Source organism: Leopardus geoffroyi, chromosome D2 (assembly GCF_018350155.1).
Source record: "Leopardus geoffroyi isolate Oge1 chromosome D2, O.geoffroyi_Oge1_pat1.0, whole genome shotgun sequence".
Lineage (NCBI taxonomy): Eukaryota > Metazoa > Chordata > Mammalia > Carnivora > Felidae > Leopardus > Leopardus geoffroyi.
In genome coordinates this window covers 38387794-38409548 of record NC_059334.1, presented here as the reverse complement: position 1 = coordinate 38409548, position 21755 = coordinate 38387794, and the positions used below count along the sequence as shown (strand labels likewise).

At 50.6% G+C, this 21755-nt stretch overlaps 1 protein-coding gene across 4 annotated transcripts in view; it reads left to right on the top strand.

Annotated features, from left to right (window-relative positions):
* DLG5 (discs large MAGUK scaffold protein 5) overlaps nucleotides 1-21755 on the top strand; it is a 130346-nt gene that overhangs the window by 53939 nt on the left and 54652 nt on the right. For all 4 annotated transcript variants that reach the window (XM_045437792.1, XM_045437794.1, XM_045437793.1 and 1 more), the window contains 3 exons: nucleotides 7418-7580; nucleotides 9468-9611; nucleotides 10222-10405. In XM_045437792.1, the coding sequence (XP_045293748.1) occupies nucleotides 7418-7580; nucleotides 9468-9611; nucleotides 10222-10405 (491 nt within the window). The remainder of the gene's footprint in view (nucleotides 1-7417; nucleotides 7581-9467; nucleotides 9612-10221; nucleotides 10406-21755) is intronic.

Genomic DNA, 21755 nt, shown 5'->3' with positions numbered 1-21755 from the left:
AAGGCAAACAGACATCCTTGGGTAGCATGTATAAAATAAGCCTTAAATTTATGCAAATTGAAGCAACAGGAGAAGTTTCTTATTAAACAAAGAAGTCTCTTGGCTTGTCAGCAGGAGAAGCAGCCGGAGGGCTTCCTTCGTTTCCCAAAGAAGATTCCTTGAAAGTGCAGCTTCTGGGTTGGCACAGGAAGGTCGGGTGAGTCAGCCTGGAGGCCGGTTCTGCGTGCACCCTGACTCCTTGTGCCCTCTGACCCTTTCCTGGTCCTTCTGGAACAGGAGCCTATTTTCCCAGCTCATCTGCAGAATGTGGGCAGTTTCTTCTCTTGGAGTACGTGCTTGGTGCTTGTGGGGGTCACAGAGAGCCCTGGCCCCTGATCTCACAGTCCAGCCAGATGTCTCAGTCTGTCCAGGCTGCCAAAGCAGAACACCACAGACCAGGCAGCTGGGAAACAAAGGACATTTATTTGTCACCGTTCTGGAGGTTGGGAGTCCAAGATCAAGGCAGGTCCAGTGTCTGGTGAGGGCCTGCTTCAGGTTCATAGATGGCGTCTTCCTGCTTGTCCTCACGTGCAGAAGGAGGGGAGAGCTCCCTGGGGTCCTTTTATAAGGACACTAGATCCATCCATGTGGGATCCATTCTTGTGACCTAATCGCCCCCTGAAGACCTCACCTCCTTATACCACACCTTGGGGGTTAGGATTTCATCGTAGGGATTTGGTGGGGAGACACCAGCATTCGGACCATAGCATCAGAGGGTTAAGCGACTGGCCATTGTGCCCTGAGTAGAACTGAAGGAAACAAATAGCTCAAGGGGAGGAGCAGCTGTTTCTGATGGGGGGGGGGGGAGGGGTGTCAGAGCAAGTTTCAAGGAGGAGGTGGTCCTTATGTTGGGTCTTTTATGGATGGTGCTTCAGAAGTAGGAGCAGCTAGGAAACAATAGGCCATCACTGCCTCTCATTTTGGGTTTCTGCAGAGCAGACCCTGAGTGAAGGATCTGCTCTGAGAGCAAGTGTTTTACCCAGGAGTTGGGCATGGCTGTAGCCGTTGCATTGTACTGTCAGTCCTGGGAGGAGCTGAGCTGCTGTCCAGTACTGACTGACCAAGGGGGGCATCCCCCTTGTTAGGGGAGGGCCCCTCCCTGCATGTTATCAGTGGGTGATGCCTTTAAATGGAGTGGCTCCCGGGCAGCCAGTAAAGCAAGGGAGAAAAAAGCCACTCTGGCCAGCAAATGCAACTCCAGGCCAGAGGCTCTCAAACTTGATCAGGCATCAGAATCTTCTGGAGGGTTGTGCTGACTTCACTTTCTGGGTTTCTGGCTTAGGAGGTCTGAGTGGGCCTGAGATGTTCATTTCTAACAAGTGTGTGACGCTAGGTGCTTTCAGAATCACTGGTTCACAGCGTGGGACTGTGTCTCTCCTGATGGCGCTGGCTCTCCTGGGCTGGAGATGGGGATGGCTTGGTTTCACTTGCTGCTGCCTATGGTGACCATGTTCTGCTGCTGCTTTGATTCTCCCCCGACCGCCAGGGCCTGGGGGTAGCCAGGAAGTTTATCTGGGCATCGCCCCTCCACCCGGCCACTGCTGGCCCGTGCCAGTTTTCTCTTTGGCTCTGGCACCATGGACCCACGGAGCTCTGGAGCGGATTGTGATTTGTCCGGCTGTAAATAAGACATAGGGGGTGGCCTTCAGCTGGAGTGTGGTGGTGAGGGAGCTAAGGACAGAGGGTCTTCTGGCTAAGACCACCCAGCTGCTGAGTTGCTCGCTGAGCCTGCAGAGGTGGCCGCACCGGCCATGGCGACTGGGAGGCAGAGCCAGGTCTTGTGGTGGTGAAAGGGGCCTGCCCAGTCTCCTGGCCGGACTCTGCTCCTGCCATCCCATTCACACCAAGGCCCGGTGAGTGAGGGCTCTTTGTCCAAAATCCGGGGCCTGTGCCCGCTCTCCTGGCATCTCCCAGCACCCCTGTTTTAGTACAGTCCAAATCCCTTACCCCTGGAGCCCCATTCTGGACACAGAATGGAAGAAGGAAATCTGCCTTCCCCAGTGGTTCCCGATTTGGAAAGAGGAAGGAGCAAAGTTGGGGAGAGTGGACAGTTTTGCGTTTGAATCCAAAAAAACAGCTGTGCAGGGAGAGGAGAGCCAAGGGAAAGACGTGTGAGGTTTCTGTGGACAACTCACTTGATGTCAGTTTTTATTTTGCTTGTTCTTTATGATGTTTGCTGTTCCTGGGGTGACTGATGGGGTGGGGGTGCTGATGGTCCACAGGGCCACCAACCATGCCACTGTTGGGACCCTGGCTTCAGTTTAGGGGCACCAAGGGTTTTGCTTTTGCTTAATTTTTTAAAAAGTCATGTCATTGAGATATAAATTGCCTACAGTAAAGTCTCTCCTTTTTATATCGTTAAGTGAGCTTTGACGACCACACGTTGTCCTGTAACCACCACCACAAGTAAGATACAGGACAGTTCCCTCACCCTGAAACATTCTCTTCTGTGACTTTGTACTCAGCCTTTCTTCCCTCGTCCCCCAGCCCCTGGCAGCCATTCATCTCTTTTCTGCCCTATATTTTCGCCTATTTCCAAATGTCCTATAAATGGAATCATATGGGGTATAGCCTTTTGAGTCTGGCTTCTTTCACTTAGCAGAGGGCTTTCAGATTCCCCGGCTGTCATGTGTCCTGGTGGTTTGTATCAGAGGCCTTTTCTTTCCGAGTAGTATTCCTTTGTGGGAAGGAAACGCTGCCGCTTATCCATTCGCCGTCTACCTTTAGTAGTTGTGTGTGGGTGTTGGTGTGCATGTACATTTTCTTTTGTCTTGTGTAAATACCTGGATGCGGGATTCCTGGGCGGTATGGCAAGTGCATGTTTAACTTTGTAAAAGACGGACAGGGTGCCTGGCTGGCTCAGGCGGTCGGGCGTGTGACTCTCCATCTCGGGGTTGTACGTTGAGGCCCCATACTGGGTGTAGAGATCACTTTTACGTAAAATAATAATCAACAAGCCTGCTAAAGTGTTTTCTAAAGTGGCCATGTTGCTTCATATTCCCACTGGCGATATTTGGGAATTCTGGTTTCTCCGTGCCCCTTGCCAGCATTTGGAGGTGGTGTTGTTTTAATTTTTTTCAAGTTTTTAAACATTTTTAAAGTTTATTTATATATTTTGAGACACCGAGAGAGAGAGAGATCGAGCACCAATGGGGGAAGGGCAGAGAGAGAGAGTCCCAAGCAGGCTCTGTGCTCGATCCTATGTACTGTGAGATCATGACCTGAGCCAAAATCAGGAGCTGGGTGATCAACCCACTGAGCCACCAGGCGCCCCGGTGTTGTCATGTTTTAATTAAGCTATTCTGATAGTGATACAGGGACTTGGTAGTTGTCCTCAAACACTTGCAAGTCTGTTGTGTAGAAGAGGAATTACAGTTGTATCGTGTGGCCCTTAGGAGTATATCTAGGTCATTGGGGGAAGTAGAGGGAGACAGATTTTAACTCTGTACAGAGCATAATTTTTATGGGGCAAGTTTGGCTGGGCTTTGCTGTAAAGTAGTGAGCTCCCTTACCAAACAGTCTTGGTGGCCATTTGGGGGATTCTGGCAATCATCTGGATGGAGGGGCTGTACCTCTTCAAAACATCTTTCAACCTGGAGGTACAAGCAAAAAAAGAAAACTTTATTTTTAATTGACTGGGGATGGAGAGGATTTTCTGCAACACTTGCCATTAATTTGGAATGTCCAGGCTTAGCATATCTTGGGAGTCTTCTTGAGGTGCTCTGTGGTCCTATTGTGCTTTCTACGTTCCTTATTGTGGAAGGATAGGCATTCAGGCAGCATTTTCCCCTGTCAGTCTGCTGTGTGTTGGCTTCTCAGATCTGGGCAGCCTTATTTCTTGTGTGTTTCATGTATGTTCACACCTTTGGAGCAGGAAAGAGATGCTCCTGTCCAGAGACAGTGTAACCTAGTGGTTGAGGCCCTGGCTCTCCAGTTGGAGCCACGTTTACATGGGGGTGGACTGTTTTCCTGGCTGTACAGTCTTTGTGGATGTCACTTTCTCACGGGATGATCATAGCACATCCGTGGGAGGGCGCTCTGGGGGTTAATCGAGTAAACACAGAGTGCACTTAGCACAGAACCCAGCACCTGGGTTGTGCAGTGTCCGCGCTCATTTCACTGTCTGTATGATTGGCTGTCCCTAGGTCCTCGCATCTTCGAGCAAGTGTCCTCATTCTGCCGGAGGCTGGGACAGGAGGCCGTAGCTGTGTGTGGTGACAGATCTGATGGCCTCTCTTTCTGTCCTGCTTCTCTCTCCAGCTTCCTCAGAAGCCAAGGAAGGGATACATTTTTCTGTTGCCTCGTTTACAAAATGGGGTGAAAATTCTTTACCTCCCGGGACGCAAGTTGCTGAGCCTGGTGGTACTTTTCATTTCCCAAACTCTAGATTTGCTGTTTCTGTGATACTTCTTGGACCTGATTATAGTACGGAGCACCTGTTCTCGCATGGCATGGTGTCCCCGAGGCCCTTTCTGGGGGCCAGTGAGGTCAAAACTGTTTTCCTAATGATCCTAAGAAGCCACTTGCCTTTTCCACTGTCATTCCTCACACAGACTTTGCTGTAGAGCAGAGTTTTCTAGAGGCTCCATCCCTCGTGTGTGATATTACACAGAGAAACGACTCTAGCCATCTCTATCAGGCCAGATGTCAACAGCATTGTAAAGATGCGATGTCACTCTTCTTGCTACGTTTTTTGTTTTGTAATGGAAAGGGGCAGTTAACTTTTTCAGAAAGAAAATCTTATGTGAACACTTTTGCTTATTTTAAAATTAGATATTTAAAAATTCTTAGTTTTAATTTCTAATCTGGTAGACATCATCAGATAGATATAACCCATGTAAACAAAAGCTCTTGGGAGTTCTCAATCATTTTTAAGGTTGTAAAGAGGTCCTAAGATCAAAAGGTTTGTGGACTTTTAGGTTAAGACCTTGGGCTCTGGGGTCAGGTAGACAGAGGGAGATCTAATTCTCAGTGGTGTCATTTATTGGCTCTGTGACCTGGACAATTTTTGTTTCCTGATGTGTGAAATGAGAATGATAGCAGTGTCTTCAGTAAGGGGATGGGATGCATCTCAAAAACTGCCAGGTACAGGGGCGCCTGGGTGGCGCAGTCGGTTGAGCGTCCGACTTCAGCCAGGTCACGATCTCGCGGTCCATGAGTTCGAGCCCCGCGTCGGGCTCTGGGCTGATGGCTCGGAGCCTGGAGCCTGTTTCCGATTCTGTGTCTCCCTCTCTCTCTGCCCCTCCCCCGTTCATGCTCTGTCTCTCTCTGTCCCAAAAATAAATAAACGTTGAAAAAAAAAAAAATTAAAAAAAAAACTGCCAGGTACAAAGTAAGTGCTAGTCGTGGTGGTCCTGTGGGAGGCAGCGAGGCACAGAGGTGGAGAGGGTGTGCTCTGAATCCAGGTGCCTGGGCTCTCCTCCAGGGCATCACTTGCTCTTTGTGCAGGTTTGAGTCAGTTACCTAACCTTGCTGGGCCTCAGTTTTCTTAGCTATGAAATGGGAATGATAATGTTAGTGCCCACCCAGGTTTGTTGGGAGATTACATTAATGCCTGGGACATCTGTGTTGGCTGCTCTTGTATGGGTTGGCGGTGGCCGTGAACATCGAAATTCCTCTCATCCGGATGCTCCTTGTCTTTTTATCCCATTGTCTTGGGTTTGCCAGTCCTGCAGGGATCATTGCCTGCTAAAGTTGTTTAGAGGGTTGGCTCATCGGCATCACTAGAAGAGGCATCAGACACATGTCCAGAGGAAGCCCCACTTGTCAGAGAGCTGGCTCAGTTATTGCAGACTGGATGACAGTGTAGACCTGGCTCTGGGTTAAGGCTCATACAAGTGACTTCATTTGCCAGAAGAGGAAAAAGTTACAGCTTGCACAGCTGTAACCAGCTGGTTTCTAAAACTCTGGGGACAGGGGTAAGGGTCCAGGGTCTTTTGGGGACAGGTGAGGGAAGGCTTCTTAGGCCATGGAGTAGAACCATGTGGGGCGGGGGAAGTGCTCGTGGGAAATGCTGGTCCTGGGCCCCACCTCAGAGGGCATTCTGACCCAGAGGTCTGGCCTGGAGCACAGGAACCCTGGGTGTTATGGTGGTGATGGTTTTATAATAACATGCACTTTAGGGGGTACTACACTCAGGTGGTGGGGGTACCCACTTTGCATAATGCTGAACTGAGTGGTGGAGGCTCCTGCCTCACACTGTGCTCTAGCCTGTCCCCCCAAAGTGTCGAAGTGCCCATCTTTTGTCGTGGGGGACACTTGGCTTGCATAAGCAGTCAGCCAACAAGGATCAGTCGGGGGGCTGGTGGTCAAGATGGCACAGGGTCAGAAGACCTGCATCTTGCCCTTTGCATGTTTCGGGGCTGCTGGGGAGACAGGCACTCTGTTCCCTGTGAATCACCCTCCCGGAGCACATCCATAAAATGAGATGGCTGCTGTGATTTCCCGTGACCCCACCTAGGATCTCGGAGGGGTAGTGGCTGTCCCGGGGGAATATGTGGACAGAGTCGAAGACAGAAGCACCACTGACCTGTCTCTGTGTCTCTGACATTTGGGTGAGATGTTTTCTTCTTAGAAAAGGATTTGGATCTTGTCAGAGGTACTGGTGGTGGCCATTGCTGCGGCTGTTCCTTAGTAGTAGCATAAGGCATAGGATGCCCTTTGGGACACTCTCAGTCCTGGGCACAGGTGATGAGGGCCTGATATGAATGGACTGAGCAGCCAGAGGCCCCAGGACTTACCTGCAGCACATTACATTGACCTTAGTCGTGACCAGCTCTCTCTGAAAGCCTTCTAGGAGCCCATATACCTGGGCTGGTTGGGGCAGGTCCTTGGGGCACTTGGAGAGGTTGGAGAAGGAAGCTGTGCAGTGTTCATTCAGCCCTTGTTGGGGGCAGGGACACAGACCTTGGGCCCCAGCCTCAGAGGCGGCTGCCTTGGGCCTCAGGAGCTTCTCTGGGTCCCTCCTGTCCCTCCTTCTGCAAGCCGTGTCTTCCATTCTGCTCAGGGCTCATGTTGGCCTCTCCATGCCCAGGCGTGGATAGCTGCTGTTTCCAGACTAGGCAGAGTTGTGCCAATCAGGCCCTAAAAGGGTTCTATCTTGGAGGTGTCAAAGTTGGGCTGGGAAGAGAGTGGGAGTCCTCAGCAGGACCAGCAGAGTGGGTGGGTGATGCTTCGATGCTGGAGCAGACAGCCCGGGCTTGGGTCTCAGTTCCCCCTCTTACTCCTGACTTGGCGTTGTCATCTGAAAGGCAGATGCTAACAGGACCGCCTGGTAGGGTTGTTGGGCTTAGCTGACTCAGGCCAAGGGCTCAGAACAGTGCCTGGCAGACCCAGTGAGTGCTAAATGCAAGTTCACTTTGTTGTTTTCCCCCGCCAGGTACCACCGGGAAGGCGCCATCCCCTCCACCCCTCCTTCCTGACCGGCAAGTGAACGAGAAGGTGGAGAACCTCTCCATTCAGCTGCGGCTGATGACCCGAGAGAGGAACGAGCTGCGGAAGCGCCTGGCCTTCGCGACACATGGGACGACCTTTGACAAGAGGTGGTGATCAACACCTGCTCCCCTGCCCGGGCCCGATGGACAGGGGCTACTCTCCTGATGCCATCGTGCCCCCCCTTCCCCGCCCTGCCCCCCACCCCATGCTCATCCTTAGCTCCTGGTGGTGCATATGGCATTGCCAGAGTGTCCCTTTGCCCCAGTCCCCACTGCACTTTGAAACACTGTCCCCACAGCCCTGGGTGGGGGGAGGGAACACAGGCTGCTTATGCTTCCTCCAAGCCAGACTGGAGCTTGTGGCCTGAGTCACATACCACATGGAGATTGAGAAGTGTGGGCGTGCGTGTCTGTCATCTATCTGTCCTCTATTCATGATCATTTGGTGGGTGGTTTTGGCAGCAGCTGGCGGGGCCTGGTCCCACTCTGGTGCCTCCTCACGGGTTTGTTAGGTGGTCTTTGGTTCATCACTGCCCCTCTCCAGGCCTCTGCCTTCCAGCACCAAGATGGTGTGCTTCCTCTCTATCTCTGTCTGCTGCTTGCATGCAGCCCCTGTCCTAATAGAGATAGTGATCCCATGGCTGAGCCCCCGACCAGTCCCAGCTACGTGCATGCGTGTGTGTGCACGTGTGTGTGTGTGTGTGTGTGTGTGTGTGTGTGTGTGTGTCTCTGCATGTGCGTGTGCCGCTCCTCCTCACTGATACATGGGTCGTTATATGTTCACACATTAATTGTTCCCTGCCACATGTGTTTCAGGAGGGTATATTCCACCTGGCTTCTTTGTTGTTTTGAAGAAAATCTTTGCTTCTTTTGGGATTTAGAGGTAGATACCAAGGAAGGATGGTCCATGGGGTGGGGCAGAGGGAGAGTCTTTACCCACCTGCACAGTCCAGGGGGGCTTCATAGAGGAGGAGGAGGGATACAGTGTGATTCATCCTTCCGCGAGATGCTGGTAGGGATTCTGAGGGGAGGGGGATTGCCCTTAGGGGCATCAGAGTTGTGCGCCTCTTCCTGAGGAAGGTTCCTCTGGGGTGATGTCAAGGCTGCAAAGCCTGTTCTTTCAGGCTGTGTTGATGACGATATGGTCCTCAGCACAAAGGGAGGGCCAGTGGAGACCCAGTGTGCTAGAGTCCATACTGTCCCTGGCTGCTTTCATGCTACCAAGGCAGAGCAGATAGTTACACAGAGCTGTGTGGCTGGCAAAGCCTGAAGTATTTACTGCCTGGCCCTGTACGAGAAAGGTTACTGACGCCAGCTGTAGGGCAGGGGTTCTCGAATTTGTGCACTGGAATCACCAGAGGGCTTGTTAAAGCACCGCTTGCTGGTTAGCCCTCCCTCCCTTCCAGGTGCCTGATTCAGGGGTTCTGGGGCTGACCTGAGGTTTGCAGTTCTCACAGCATTAGGTGAAATGAACGCTGTAGGTCTGGGAACCCCACTCTGGGAAGCATTACTCCTGGCCAGTGTTCTCAATCGTGGCTGCACACTGGAATCCCTGGGGGAGTTTAAAAAAAAAATCCTGATGTCTGGGTCACATCCCTAAGGATGCTGATGTATTTGGCCTGGGCCTTGGCGTTTTAATGTGCACCCAGGATTGGCAGTCACTTTCCTAAAAAGGGGAGAAACTCCATCCTAGGTTTCTGGCGTGCCCACTGTGTGTGAAGGCCTGTTGCACGGTCTCCCGGGAGCTGCTAGAGAATAAGACAGCACCTTTTTAGCTCTCCAGGCTCAAGCAGGGAGCCCAGGCAACCAAGGCCCTCCATCCTAGGGGTCTTGTCGGTCTGGGGAGGCCAGGATGTCTGAGCAGAACAAACCCCAGGTGGTCGAGGTGTGTAGGAGCCAGTATCCGGGGACGCTGGGCTGGAGGTTTCCTGGGGCAGAGACCTTCCTTGTCCGAGTGGTCCCGGAGCCCGTGTTCACTGTTGCTGTCTGGGCCAGGCCCTACCACAGGCTGAATCCCGACTACGAGAGGCTGAAGATCCAGTGTGTGCGGGCCATGTCGGACCTTCAGAGCCTGCAGAAGCAGCACACCAATGCCTTGAAGCGGTGCGAGGAGGTGGCCAAGGAGACCGACTTCTACCAGTAAGTGGGCCCATTCTTTGCCTCTGGGCTGGGAGCCAGCGGTTCTGGTGCCGTCTAGCAGGTAGTGGGCCTTCAGCAAGTGGCTTTGGGTCTTTGGGTCTCAAGTGGGTTTTTCTAAGTATGGGGCGAGGTGTGGAGCCTTCACACCATCTGGTGACAGCCTTGGAAGCGCAGCGGGCAGGAAAGGGATCAGGCCCGTCAGGTTGCTGCGCTCCTGGGTCACGGCCCAGGACCCAGCTGCAGCTCCTGCAGTAGGAGAGGCAGATGGGCATGTTCCCCTTTGGTCTCCTGGGGCCCCTCTGAGGCTGTTGGGCGGCCGTACCTGCCCATCTGCTGCCCTTTGCCCCGCCTCAGTACGCAGAGGTGCCGGGCCTGTACCAGGTAAGGGCTCAGCCCTCACCTTGGCCTTCATACGTGTGCCCTTTTTGGTGTCAGGTTTTTAAAAAGTGGTTTGGGTCCTCCTGGCATTTGGCTGATACCAAGCTTTGGCCTGCCTCTGAGTGCCGCTACCCTGGTTGCTGTGTGGGCTCCCACTGGGAGTCCTGGGACCTGGAGGGGCTGGAGAGGGTTGGAGGCTGGCTGGGGTTCACTGTGTGTGCGGGGATTATAGCACACTCCATAGCCGGCTCCTGAGCGACCAGACCCAGCTGAAGGATGATGTGGACATGCTGAGGCGGGAGAACGGACAGCTGTTGCGGGAACGTAACCTGCTGCAGCAGTCATGGGAGGACATGAAGCGGCTCCATGAGGAGGACCAGAAGGAGATTGGTGACCTCCGGGCCCAACAGCAGCAGGTACAGCCAGGCAGGGTGGCTGGGGGCAGACCGAGGTTGGGTAGCCTCCTACCCACTCGTTCATCCACTCATCATCCATCCTCCCACCTATCATCTGTCTTCCCACCCACCCTCCATCATCCATCCTCCCTCCACCATCCATCCTCCCATCTCCCATGCATCTTCTCACTCATCAGCCATCCTCCCACTTATCAGCCATCCCCCTACCTCCCATCCACCCTCCCACTCATCCTCCATCCTCCCACCTCCCGTCCATCCTCCCACCTCCCGTCCATCCTCCCACCTCCCGTTCATCCTCCCACCTCCCGTCCATCCTCCCACTCACCCTCTGCCCTCCCACCTCCCATCCATCCTCCCACCTCCTGTCCATTCTTCCACCTCCCATCCACCCTCCCACTCATCCTCCATCCTTCCACCTCCCGTCCATCCTCCCACTCATCCTCCATCCTCCCATCTATCATCTGTCTTCCCACCCATCATCCATCATCCATCCTCCCTCCATCATCCATCCTCCCATCTCCCATGCATCTTCTCACTCATCAGCCATCCTCCCACCTCCTGTCCATCCTCCCACCTCTCATCCATCCTCCCACTCATCCTCCATCCTCCCACCTCCCGTCAATCCTCCCACTCATCATCCATCCTCCCACCTCCTGTCCATCCTCCCACCTCCCATCCATCCTCCCACTCATCCTCCATCCTCCCACCTCCCGTCCATCCTCCCACTCATCCTCCATCCTCCACTTCCTGTCTATCCTCCCACCTCCCATCCATCTTCCCACCTCCCATCCATCCTCCCACCTCCCATCCACCCTCCCACTCATCCTCCATCCTCCCACCTCCCGTCCATCCTCCCACCTCCCATCCATCCTCCCACCTCCCCTCCATCCTCCCACTCACCCTCTACCCTCCCACCTCCCATCCATCCTCCCACCTCCTGTCCATTTTTCCACCTCCCATCCACCCTCCCACTCATCCTCCATCCTCCATCCTTCCACCTCCCATCCATCCTCCCACTCATCCTCCATCCTCCCATCTATCATCTGTCTTCCCACCCATCATCCATCATCCATCCTCCCTCCATCATCCATCCTCCCATCTCCCATGCATCTTCTCACTCATCATCCATCCTCCCACCTCCTGTCCATCCTCCCACCTCTCATCCATCCTCCCACTCGTCCTCCATCCTCCCACCTCCCGTCAATCCTCCCACTCATCATCCATCCTCCCACCTCCTGTCCATCCTCCCACCTCCCATCCATCCTCCCACTCATCCTCCATCCTCCCACCTATCATCTGTCTTCCCACCCATCCTCCCTCCATCATCCATCCTCCCTCCATCATCCATCTTCCCTCCATCATCCATCCTCCCATCTCCCATGCATCTTCTCACTCATTATCCATCCTCCCACCTCCCATCCATCCTCCCACCTCCTGTCCATTCTTCCACCTCCCATCCACCCTCCCACTTATCCTCCATCCTTCCACCTCCTGTCCATCCTCCCACTCATCATCCATCCTCCCACCTATCATCTGTCTTCGCACCCACCCTCCATCATCCATCCTCCCTCCACCATCCATCTTCCCTCCATCATCCATCCTCCCATCTCCCATGCATCTTCTCACTCATTATCCATCCTCCCACCTCCTGTCCATCCTCCCACCTCCCATCCATCCTCCCACTCATCCTCCATCCTCACACCTCCCGTCCATCCTCCCACTCATCCTCCATCCTCCACTTCCTGTCTATCCTCCCACCTCCCATCCATCCTCCCACTCATCCTCTGTCCTTCCACCTCCCATCCATCCTCCCCCCTCCCATCCATCCTCCCACCTCCCATCCATCCTCCCCCTCCCATCCATCCTCCCACCTCCCATCCATCCTCCCACTCATCCTCCATCCTCCCACCTTCCGTCCATCCTTTCACCCGTCATCCATCTTTCTACCCATCCCTTATTCTCCCAACCCCCCATCCACCTACCCGTCATCCATCATTCTACCCCCACCCCTTTCCGTTCTTCCCCTGTATCCATGTGATCGTTTTGCAAGTATTTTTGGAGTGTCTGCCTAGTGTGAAGCACTGGGGTATCCAAGCAGACACTATACCCTTGCTCTGTTGAACTCTGCAGTCTAATGGGGGAGACTAAGGCTAGTCAAATAATCACACACATCTGTGTATCACTGTCAATGGTACACATTGCAAGGGCTATCGAGGAGGTGCTGTGCAGTGCTGTTCATTGTGTAACAGGAATTTGACTTAGTAAGGGGACTTGGGGGTCTGTAGTTTCCTTCCTTTATATGGATCGTGTGAGAACACAGATGGAGAGAAGCTTGGAAATACCGAAGCCCTATGCAGATTTGAGATGGAGTAGTTACTGTCATTACTTTTTGGTGGGAATGTGGCCTCTTCCTTTGCTGCTGGATTGCATTCCAAGTTAGTTTTTTCTCTTTGCTCAGCTCTTGTTGCACATGGGCAAAGGCATGAAGGGTGGGCCAGTCAGTCAGAAAACTGACTTGCTGTGAGTGATGTTGGCCAGTTCTTGTCTTGTAGCTTATGGACTGGAGACTGGAATTGCTTGGTTTTATGGTAGGAGCCGAGGCCATGTTCTAGTCCATCGATGGTTGCATGTTTGGGGTTGGAAGGCAATCCTAGTGAGTGGCAGGGTGTCCTCTGAGCACTATCGCAGAACGCCCCGTCCCCATCAAAACCATTTATGGCTCCTGGAGTTAAAGCGGGACTGTTGGGGCTTGCTCGAGACAGAGCTCATATAGGATGATCTGAACTCGTCTGATAATTTAGCATGACATTATCTTCTTTGCTTTTTTTTTTTCATTTACAATTAAAACTTTTTAAATTGTGAAACTGTCACAAACTTACAGGAGAGTTGCAAGTGTAGCACAAACAATTTTTCCTTCTTATTCCAGAACAAACTGCCAACCTGTGTGCTTTTCATGAACAAGGGTGTTCTCCTATATAACAGTAATACAAACATCAACGTCAGGAAGCCAACACTGATACATAATACCATCTAATCATCAGCCCCCATTTGAGTTTTCCCAGTCGTATACATAGTGTCTTTAATAGGAAGAGGATCCAGTCCAGAACAAAGCAGTGCATTTACTTTTCTGTCTCTTTGGTCTGCTTCAGTCTGGAAGGGCTCCTCAGGCTGTGACCTACGTAGTTGTGATGCTTTAGAAGATTACAGGCCAGTTACTTTGTAGCATGTCCCTCCACCTGGATTTGTCCAAGCTCCCGGTTGGATTCCATTTGTGCATCTTGGGACTGCCATAGAAGGGACACTGCCACCTTCTCCCTGTGTCTTAGAGACTGGGACTTGGCTGGATATGAGCCATTACCAGTGATGTTTCCTTTGATCACTAAATGCAGGTGTGCTCACCGGGCTTCTCCACTGCAGAGTTACTTGTTTTCCCCTCGCCTGCCTGCCTGCCTGCCTGCCTGCCTGCCTCTCTCTGTGTGCACTCCTGATTCTCTGTTTTATTCGGTGGGTTGGGATTCATTGTGGCCAGTGGGAGCCTCTTCAGGACTGCTTCTCTGTCTTTTTGACAGGTCCTTCCCACTCTTTGAGCACTTTTTTGTTCTTTGGCACAAGAAAATGTCCCAGGCTCATTTTATTTCCTGCCCCTGCCTTGGGAATCAACCATTTCTCCAAGGAGTCCTCATTCCTTTTAATAGAGGATGGCACTTAGAAGCAAGGTCTGAATGTTGGGTCTGCATGTAGCTACTGGGTATAGTGATAGTAGTATAGTGATACTACTGGGTATCACTGCTCCCAAGTCCTCTCAGTGGCCAGAGTAGGGAATATCTGAGTACTCCATCACCACCCCCCCCCCCCCAATTACATCTCCATTTCCATGACTCTCCCCCCACCTTATATTCAATATGTAATATATATCTTGAAAATCTCACACTCCCAGTTATAGTCCAATACAACAATGTCCTAGGTTCATTCTACTTGCCTCCCTTTCTGTTTTTGTTTTTGCTAACTCCCTCTTATGGCAGTGTGAAACCACAGCAAGAGGCAGGGATGATAGCCCTGGATGAGGGTTTGGTGTGCCTTCTCTGCCCGGGGGCTGGGAGTGCTGGCCGCCCCAGTCTGAGGGCAGGCCGTCCCTGCCTTTACCTTTACCCCACTGTCTCCTTGCTCACTTATTTGTGGACATTTTCCCACCCTGGTTTAAATTTGGCTCAGTTAGCCTTTCACCTTGGGTTTGGCTTGGATTTTATTTTTCTGTGAGCGATTTCTCTTTCCAGATGTGTTGCTGGCTCCATCTTAGCCTAAGGGGAAGCCCCGTGGTCTTTCCAGAAAGTGGCAGAGGGGGACTTGTTCAGGGAGGCAGACCTCATCTCCTGTGGTCGTCTGTCCTGGAGGTTAGATGTTGCATATAAAGCAGTGGCACTGTGTACCTGCGTGTGTGAAGCACTCCATGGATGCTTGCTATCGTCGCTTTTATTCTAGTCCCATCAGTGCTGGACTGCAGTCTCCTCTCGTGGAGGCTGTGGCGTAGTGGCCACGCCCCCGTACACGGCTGGGCAGGATGTAAAAGGGGCCACTTTTGCCGTCAGCTTGGCAGCTCCTCAAAGTGTTAAACGTACAGTTCCCGTGTGACCCAGCAGTTCCACCTCGAGGTGTATACCCGAGAGAATTGAAAACACATGTTGACACAAAAACTGGTAATGGGAATGTCCATAGCGGCATCGTTCGGAACAGCCAAGAAGTGGAAACAGTCCGGATGTCCACCGACTGATGGACGGGTAAATAAAACACAGTGTATTCTCTACAGTGGAATGTCATTCGGCATAAGAATGAATGACGTGCTGATACCTACTGCTCTACGGATGAACCTTGAAAACGTGGTGCTAAGTGAAAGAAGCCAGTCACAGAAAGACCACATGGTGTATGATTTCATTTATATGAAATGTCCGGAACAGGGGACCCCACAGGGACTGATCGTAGACGAGGAGTTGTCTGGGCCAGAGGATTGGGAGGAGGGAGGTGAGTGCTAACGGGCACGGGTTTCCTTTCGAGGGGATGACAGTGTTCTGGAATTACGTCGCGGTCGTCACTACACAACCTTGTGGGTTTACGACCTTGTAAATACACCAACTCCGCTGACTTGTGCACTTTAAAGGGTGAATTGTGCAGCATGTGAATTATATCTTGAAAACAAGACTCCAGTTGCCGCCTTGTCATAAAAAAATGTCTGCCCTCATGAGGCATAAAGTTTCATTGCCTCCCGTTCTCTGACTTTCCTGAGGACTTTTACAGCTTGAACAAACATCCGGACTGAGATTATTCTTTCCCTTCCTCCCCGTTCCTGTTCTTCCCACAGATGACATGGGAAGGTTTTCTCCCTGACCCCTCCACCCCATGTCTTGTTCTCTTGTCCTTTCCTACAGCTGTGACCCTTGTGGGGGGTGGAGGGGCAGTTTATTGCAACGGTCAGTAGGCTTCCCCACTTCTGGCCAGCTGGACTGGGGTCCCTTGGCAAGTGCCACCTTGGGACCCCATCAGGAAAGGAGGCTGGCTGCCGTGGGGGTGGGGGTGAGGGGACATCTCTGAACTCCCAGGACCACCTGCGGTCCTCAGCCTGGGCTGCCTCACCTTCACCAGGACTGAGGCGAAGCTCATTCTTGGGTAGGCCAGCAGCTGAGGAAGTGGGGGAGCAAGGGACACGGGGGTGGCCACAGGTTTCCTCCCCACAGGGCCCAAGGGCAAAGGTTGACCTCGCTGGACAAGGCTGGTTTTGTTGCCTGGCTCCTCCCATGCCTTGTTAACTTGAAGAGGCCCTTGCGGGGTAAATGGTGCTGTTTGACTTGCGTGTTTGCTTGAGGGATTTGTGGGGCTCCCCAGCCCTCTGCATGATTTATCTCCGAGGAAATGAGGCAGGCCTGGCGGGGAGGGGCGGCACGGGCTCTCCCACTTTCCCTGTGCGCGTGCGTGTGTCCACATGCCTGTGTGTCAGGGGAGGCTTGCAGCCTGGCCGGCCCATCTCCAGGTGCCGCAGTCAGAATGCGCCATCTGGATTCTTCTTGGTTGCCCAAGAGATCCTGGGCAGAGGTTGCCAAGCCTTGGCTGGGGGAGCAGTGTCTGCTTTCTTTACTGCGGTGACACGCGCTCTTTGGTTAGAAAAGAAAAACTACAGACAACAGTGAAGTCACTCCCCCCACCGTAGCTTTTGACGACTCCTGAAAGTTGACTTCTTTTCTCAGATATCCCGAGAAAGGGGTATTTCTTAGTTTCTGATGGGCAGGCCTCAGAGAGCAAAACTAGTGTTCCTGACCAGTGTAGAGATGAGGGCAGTTCTCTCATCGGCCTCCCTGTGGGGTGCAGCCCAGCGGCCTGGTCCTGCTGTGTGGATGGAACCAGACCCTGGCTTCCCCCCCCCCCCCCCCCCCCCGGGCCACTTCCTCCCCGGTCCTCGAGGGCTGGGAGAGTCGCCTGCCTGAGACGAGAACATTCCTGCCCGTCTCATCTTAGAATGCTGGACTGAATTTAAGTATTCTCTCTCACTGGGAATTGCATTAGCCTTGCTGGGAAGCTAAGCACTGTGTGTGCAGGCGTGTACGTAGGTCAAGCTATCTATCTAATCAAGACCATAGTCTTCTGATTATAAAAAGGAAAAATTCTACACTAATAGATAGGATGGCTTTTCAAATTCTCTGGAGTTAACTGTGGCCATGATTTTTCCAAACTTCTTCAGAGGCTTTTGATCACATTCCCCCAGGCATGATTCTGAGCCTTGTTTGTAGAGGAAAGTTGAGAAGTATTTGGGGGCCTGCGAGCCTCTTTGAGTGGATGCTGTCTGTCGGGAAAGAATTATTCTACATGACTAGGGCTAGAACAAGAATGAGAGGGTAGAAGTCGAGGAAGGTGGATTTCAGCTCATAATAAGCAAGATCTGGTCTTGCACAGTGGTCACCTGTGGTGCTGGGCTGCGGCTGAAACAACACAGCCTGGATCCCACCACTCAGCTCAGGCTGGGAGTGAGCATCAGAAAGGATTCCGGGATCTGCTCGGGGTTTTCCCTGACTGACGCCGTCTCTCTGGGAACTTGTGACCCATCCTGGCAGCCGGTTCACTGCACTGGACTGTCACCCAGGCTCTCATCCAAGCTCCTTATGGTTAGGGCGTTTGGGGGCTATTGCCCAAGGAAGAAAGGCCAAGCCACAGTGTCGACTCCAGATTCTGTTGCGGACCCGTGAAGATACCATGGCCCAAAACGAGGTCTTTGTGCTGTGCCAAGGCTGCCTTTAGAACTAGTTGCTTTCTTGAGGAGGCTTGGAGGACGAGGCAGCTGAGGAGAGCGTGCTGCTGGTCTGCCCAGGGCTGCCACCTTGTGGGAAAGCTCAGGAATGGCAGCAGTGCCTTTGTTCTGCAGAAGCCCCTGGATGCTTTTGGAGCCAGTGGGGTTCTCACCTGGCTGAGGGGATGTTGCGAGAGTAAAACGTTTGAAGTGATTTTTTTTAACTTTATTTTTTATTTTTTAAAATTTACATCCAAATTAGCATATAGTGAGGCAATGATTTCAGGAGTGGATTCCTTAGTGCCCCTTACCCATTTAGCCCATCCCCCCTCCCACAACCCCTCCAGCAACCCTCTGTTTGGTCTCCATATTTCTGAGTCTCTTCTGTTTTGTCCCCTCCCTGTTTTTATATGATTTTTGTTTCCCTTATGATCATCTGTTTTGTCTCTTAAAGTCCTCCTATGAGTGAAGTCATACGATTTTTGTCTTTCTCTGACTAATTTCACTTAGCATAATACCCTCCAGTTCCATCCACGTAGTTGCAAATGGCAAGATTTCATTTTTTTTGATTGCCGAGTAATACTCCATTGTATATATATATACCACATCTTCTTTATCTAGTCATCCATCAATGGACATTTGGGCTCTTTCCATACTTTGGCTGTTGTTGATAGTGCTGCTATAAACATGGGGGTGCACATGTCCTTTTGAAACAGCACACCTGTATCCCTTGGATAAATGCCTAGTAGTGTAATTGCTGGGTCGTATGGTAGTTCTATTTTTAGTTTTTTGAGGAACCCCCATACTGTTTTCCAGAGTGGCTGTACCAGCTTGCATTCCCACTAACAATGCAAAAGAGATCCTCTTTCTCCGCATCCTCGCCAACATCTGTTGTTGCCTGCATTGTTCATGTTAGCCATTCTGACAGGTGTGAGGTGGTATCTCATGGTGGTTTTGATTTGTGTTTCCCTGATGATGAGTGATGTTGAGCATTTTTTCATGTGTCAGTTGGCCATCTGGATGTCTTGTTTGAAGAAGTGTCTATTCATATCTTTTGCTCATTTCTTCCCTGGATTATTTGTTTTTTGTGTGTTGAGTTTGATAAGTGCTTTATAGATTTGGATACTAACCCTTTATCTGGTATGTCGTCTGCAAATATCTTCTCCCATTCTGTCGGTTGCCTTTTAGTTTTGCTGATTGTTTCCTTCCCTGTGCAGAAGCTTTTTAGTCTGATGAGGTCCCAGTAGTTCATTTTTGCTTTTGCTTCCCTTGCCTCTGGAGACATGTTGAGTAAGAAGTTGCTGCGGCCAAGATCAAAGAGGTTTTTGCCTGCTTTCTCCTTGAGGATTTGGATGGCTTCCTGTCTTACGTTTAGGTCTTTCATCCATTCTGAGTTTATTTTCATGTATGGTGTAAGAAAGTGGTCCAGGTTCATTCTTCTGCATGTTGCTGTCCAGTTTTCCCAGCCCCACTTGCTGAAGAGACTGTCTTCATTCCACTGAATATTCTTTCCTGCTTTGTCAAAGATTATTTGGCCATACGTTTGTGGTTCCATTTCTGGGTTCTCTATTCTGTTCCATTGATCTGAGTGTCTGTTCTTGTGCCACATTTGAAGTGATTTTTAATTGGAATGTTTGAGGTACTGTCCACAAGTCGGGACACTCCAGTCTAAAAGCTGGACCTTTTCCAGACACTGGTGGAGGCACCGATTGACGCAGAAGTCAGAACTCTTCCTTTCTCTCTTTGTGTCCTGGGCCTGTGTGGGCATGAGTCCTTGTGGGACATTTTTCTCACCCCTCACTTGTGGGCACCGCACTGGGTGAAGTGCTTGGTGTCCTCCAGGCCTCACTGCCTGCTCCTGGATACCTTCTGGTATCCTCAGTTTGTCCTGGACTCAGGGGCTCAGTTCTTATTTGGTGGCTTATGGAAAAGAATAATGTTATATTCCCATCTCACAATGTGCAGAAAAAAAATATTCCATGTAGTTGAAAGATTTAAATGTGAAAAGTAAAACTAAAACTTTTTAGATAAAAATAATAGGAGAGCATCTTTGTGATCTCAAGGTAGGAAGGAGCTTCTTCAATAAAACAACCAAAGTCCAAACCGTAGAGGAAATGATTGATAGATTTTACTATATCAAAATGGGAAACTGTGGTATAACATAAGCCATATACTGGGAGATGATTTTGTAATAAATACAACTGGGAAAGGATTAGTGTCTGGAATTTAAAAATAAGTCCTACAAGAAGAGGAGAGAGAGGCGTGGGTGGGGAAGGAGGGAAGAAGGAAAATCAAAGATACAGACAGGCAGTTCATAGACGAGAAGATGTGTGTAGTCAGTAAGCAGGAGTCATAAGGAGAATTGCTCTGTCTTTCCAGTCATTTGGGGATGGGAGTTAAAAGAGCTCTTACTTGTCTATGAAATTAGCAATACTATAAAAAAATCTAACTTTCCCAATAGCCAAGAGGTAGAGACAACCAAGTGTTTTTGACAAATGAATAGATAAACAAAATGCAGCACATATCTACCCTGGAACATTATCCACCTTTAAAAAGGAAGGAATCTCTGTCACATACTATGGCATGGATGAACCCAGAAGGCATTCTGCTAAAGGAAGTAAATCCATCACAAAAAGAGAAATACTACATGATTCCATTTGTATGAGGTGCTTAGAGTCGTCAGATTCAGAGAGAGAGAATACAGAAGGGAGGCTCCTGGGGCTGAGGGGAGAGGGGAATGGGGGGGCTGTTGTTTAATGGGGATTGAGTCTCACTTTTGCAAGATGAAAAAGTTGTGGAGGTGGGTCACACAACGGTATGGATATACGTAACACTACTGAAATGGACACTTAAAAATGTAAGAAAATGGTGAAGACTATTATGGCGGCCATGTAAACTTCCATCAAACAGGCAAAGAACGCAGATGTGTTCATGTAGTGAAATCCTACTTGCATTGCTTGACTGCATCTCAAAAGCAACATTGAATAAAAAGGAGAACACATGGTATGATACCATAAGAGATTTTTATGAATAATAGGGAGAATGAATAAAGTATTGTGCATGGAGATGGGTGGCAGCAAATTTAGGGGAGTGATTGATTCAGGAGGGGAAGAGGGGGGGTGCTGGATAGAGGAAGAATGTGGTGGGGACTTTAGCAACACCCATTATGCTTTATTTCTTGGGAGAACAGTTCGAGACATGTGACAAGATAGCAGGATTAGAGCTGGGTGGTGAGTACTTTAAAATGGTGTTATATTAGGTGCTCTGCTTTTCTGTATGTTTGGAAGATATTCTGTTTTTTTCAAAAAAAAAAAGACTTGAGACAGTACAGTGTGCTTAGGGGTTTTCTGACTGGTTTAAGTGTGCAGCTCTTGTCTGCCACATTGAGGCATTTTTACAAAACAGTCAAGATTTTAACTGCCAGGGGCGCCTGGGTGGCTCAGTCGGTTAAGCGTCCGACTTCAGCTCAGGTCATGATCACACGATTCATGAGTTCGAGCCCCGTGTCGGGCTCTGTGCTGACAGCTCAGAGCCTGGAGCCTGCTTCAGATTCTGTGTCTCCCTCTCTCTGCCCCTCCCCCACTCATGCTGTTTTTTTTTTTTTTCTCTCTCTCTCTAAAATAAATAAACATTAAAATTAAAAAGATTTTAACTGCCAAAGAACCTATTATTGCTTTTTAATTTAATCTAATTTTAATTTTTTTAATGTTTATTTATTTTTGAGAGAGAGAGAGAGACAGAGAGAGAGAGAGAGAGTGCATGCAAGTGAGTGGGGGAGGGGCAGAGAGAGAGGGAGACACAGAATCTGAAGCAGGCTCCAGGCTCCGAGCTGTCAGCACAGAGCCCGACACGGGGCTCGAACTCACGAGCTGTGAGATCATGACCTGAGCTAAAGTCAGATGCTCAACCGACTGAGCCACCCAGGCAGCATCCCAATTTTTTATTTTTTTTTTTATTTTTTATTTTTTATTTTTTATTTTTTTTGACTTTTTCTTAAAATTTATTTATTTTTTTAATATATGAAATTGTCAAATTGGTTTCCATACAACACCCAGTGCTCATCCCAAAAGGTGCCCTCCTCAA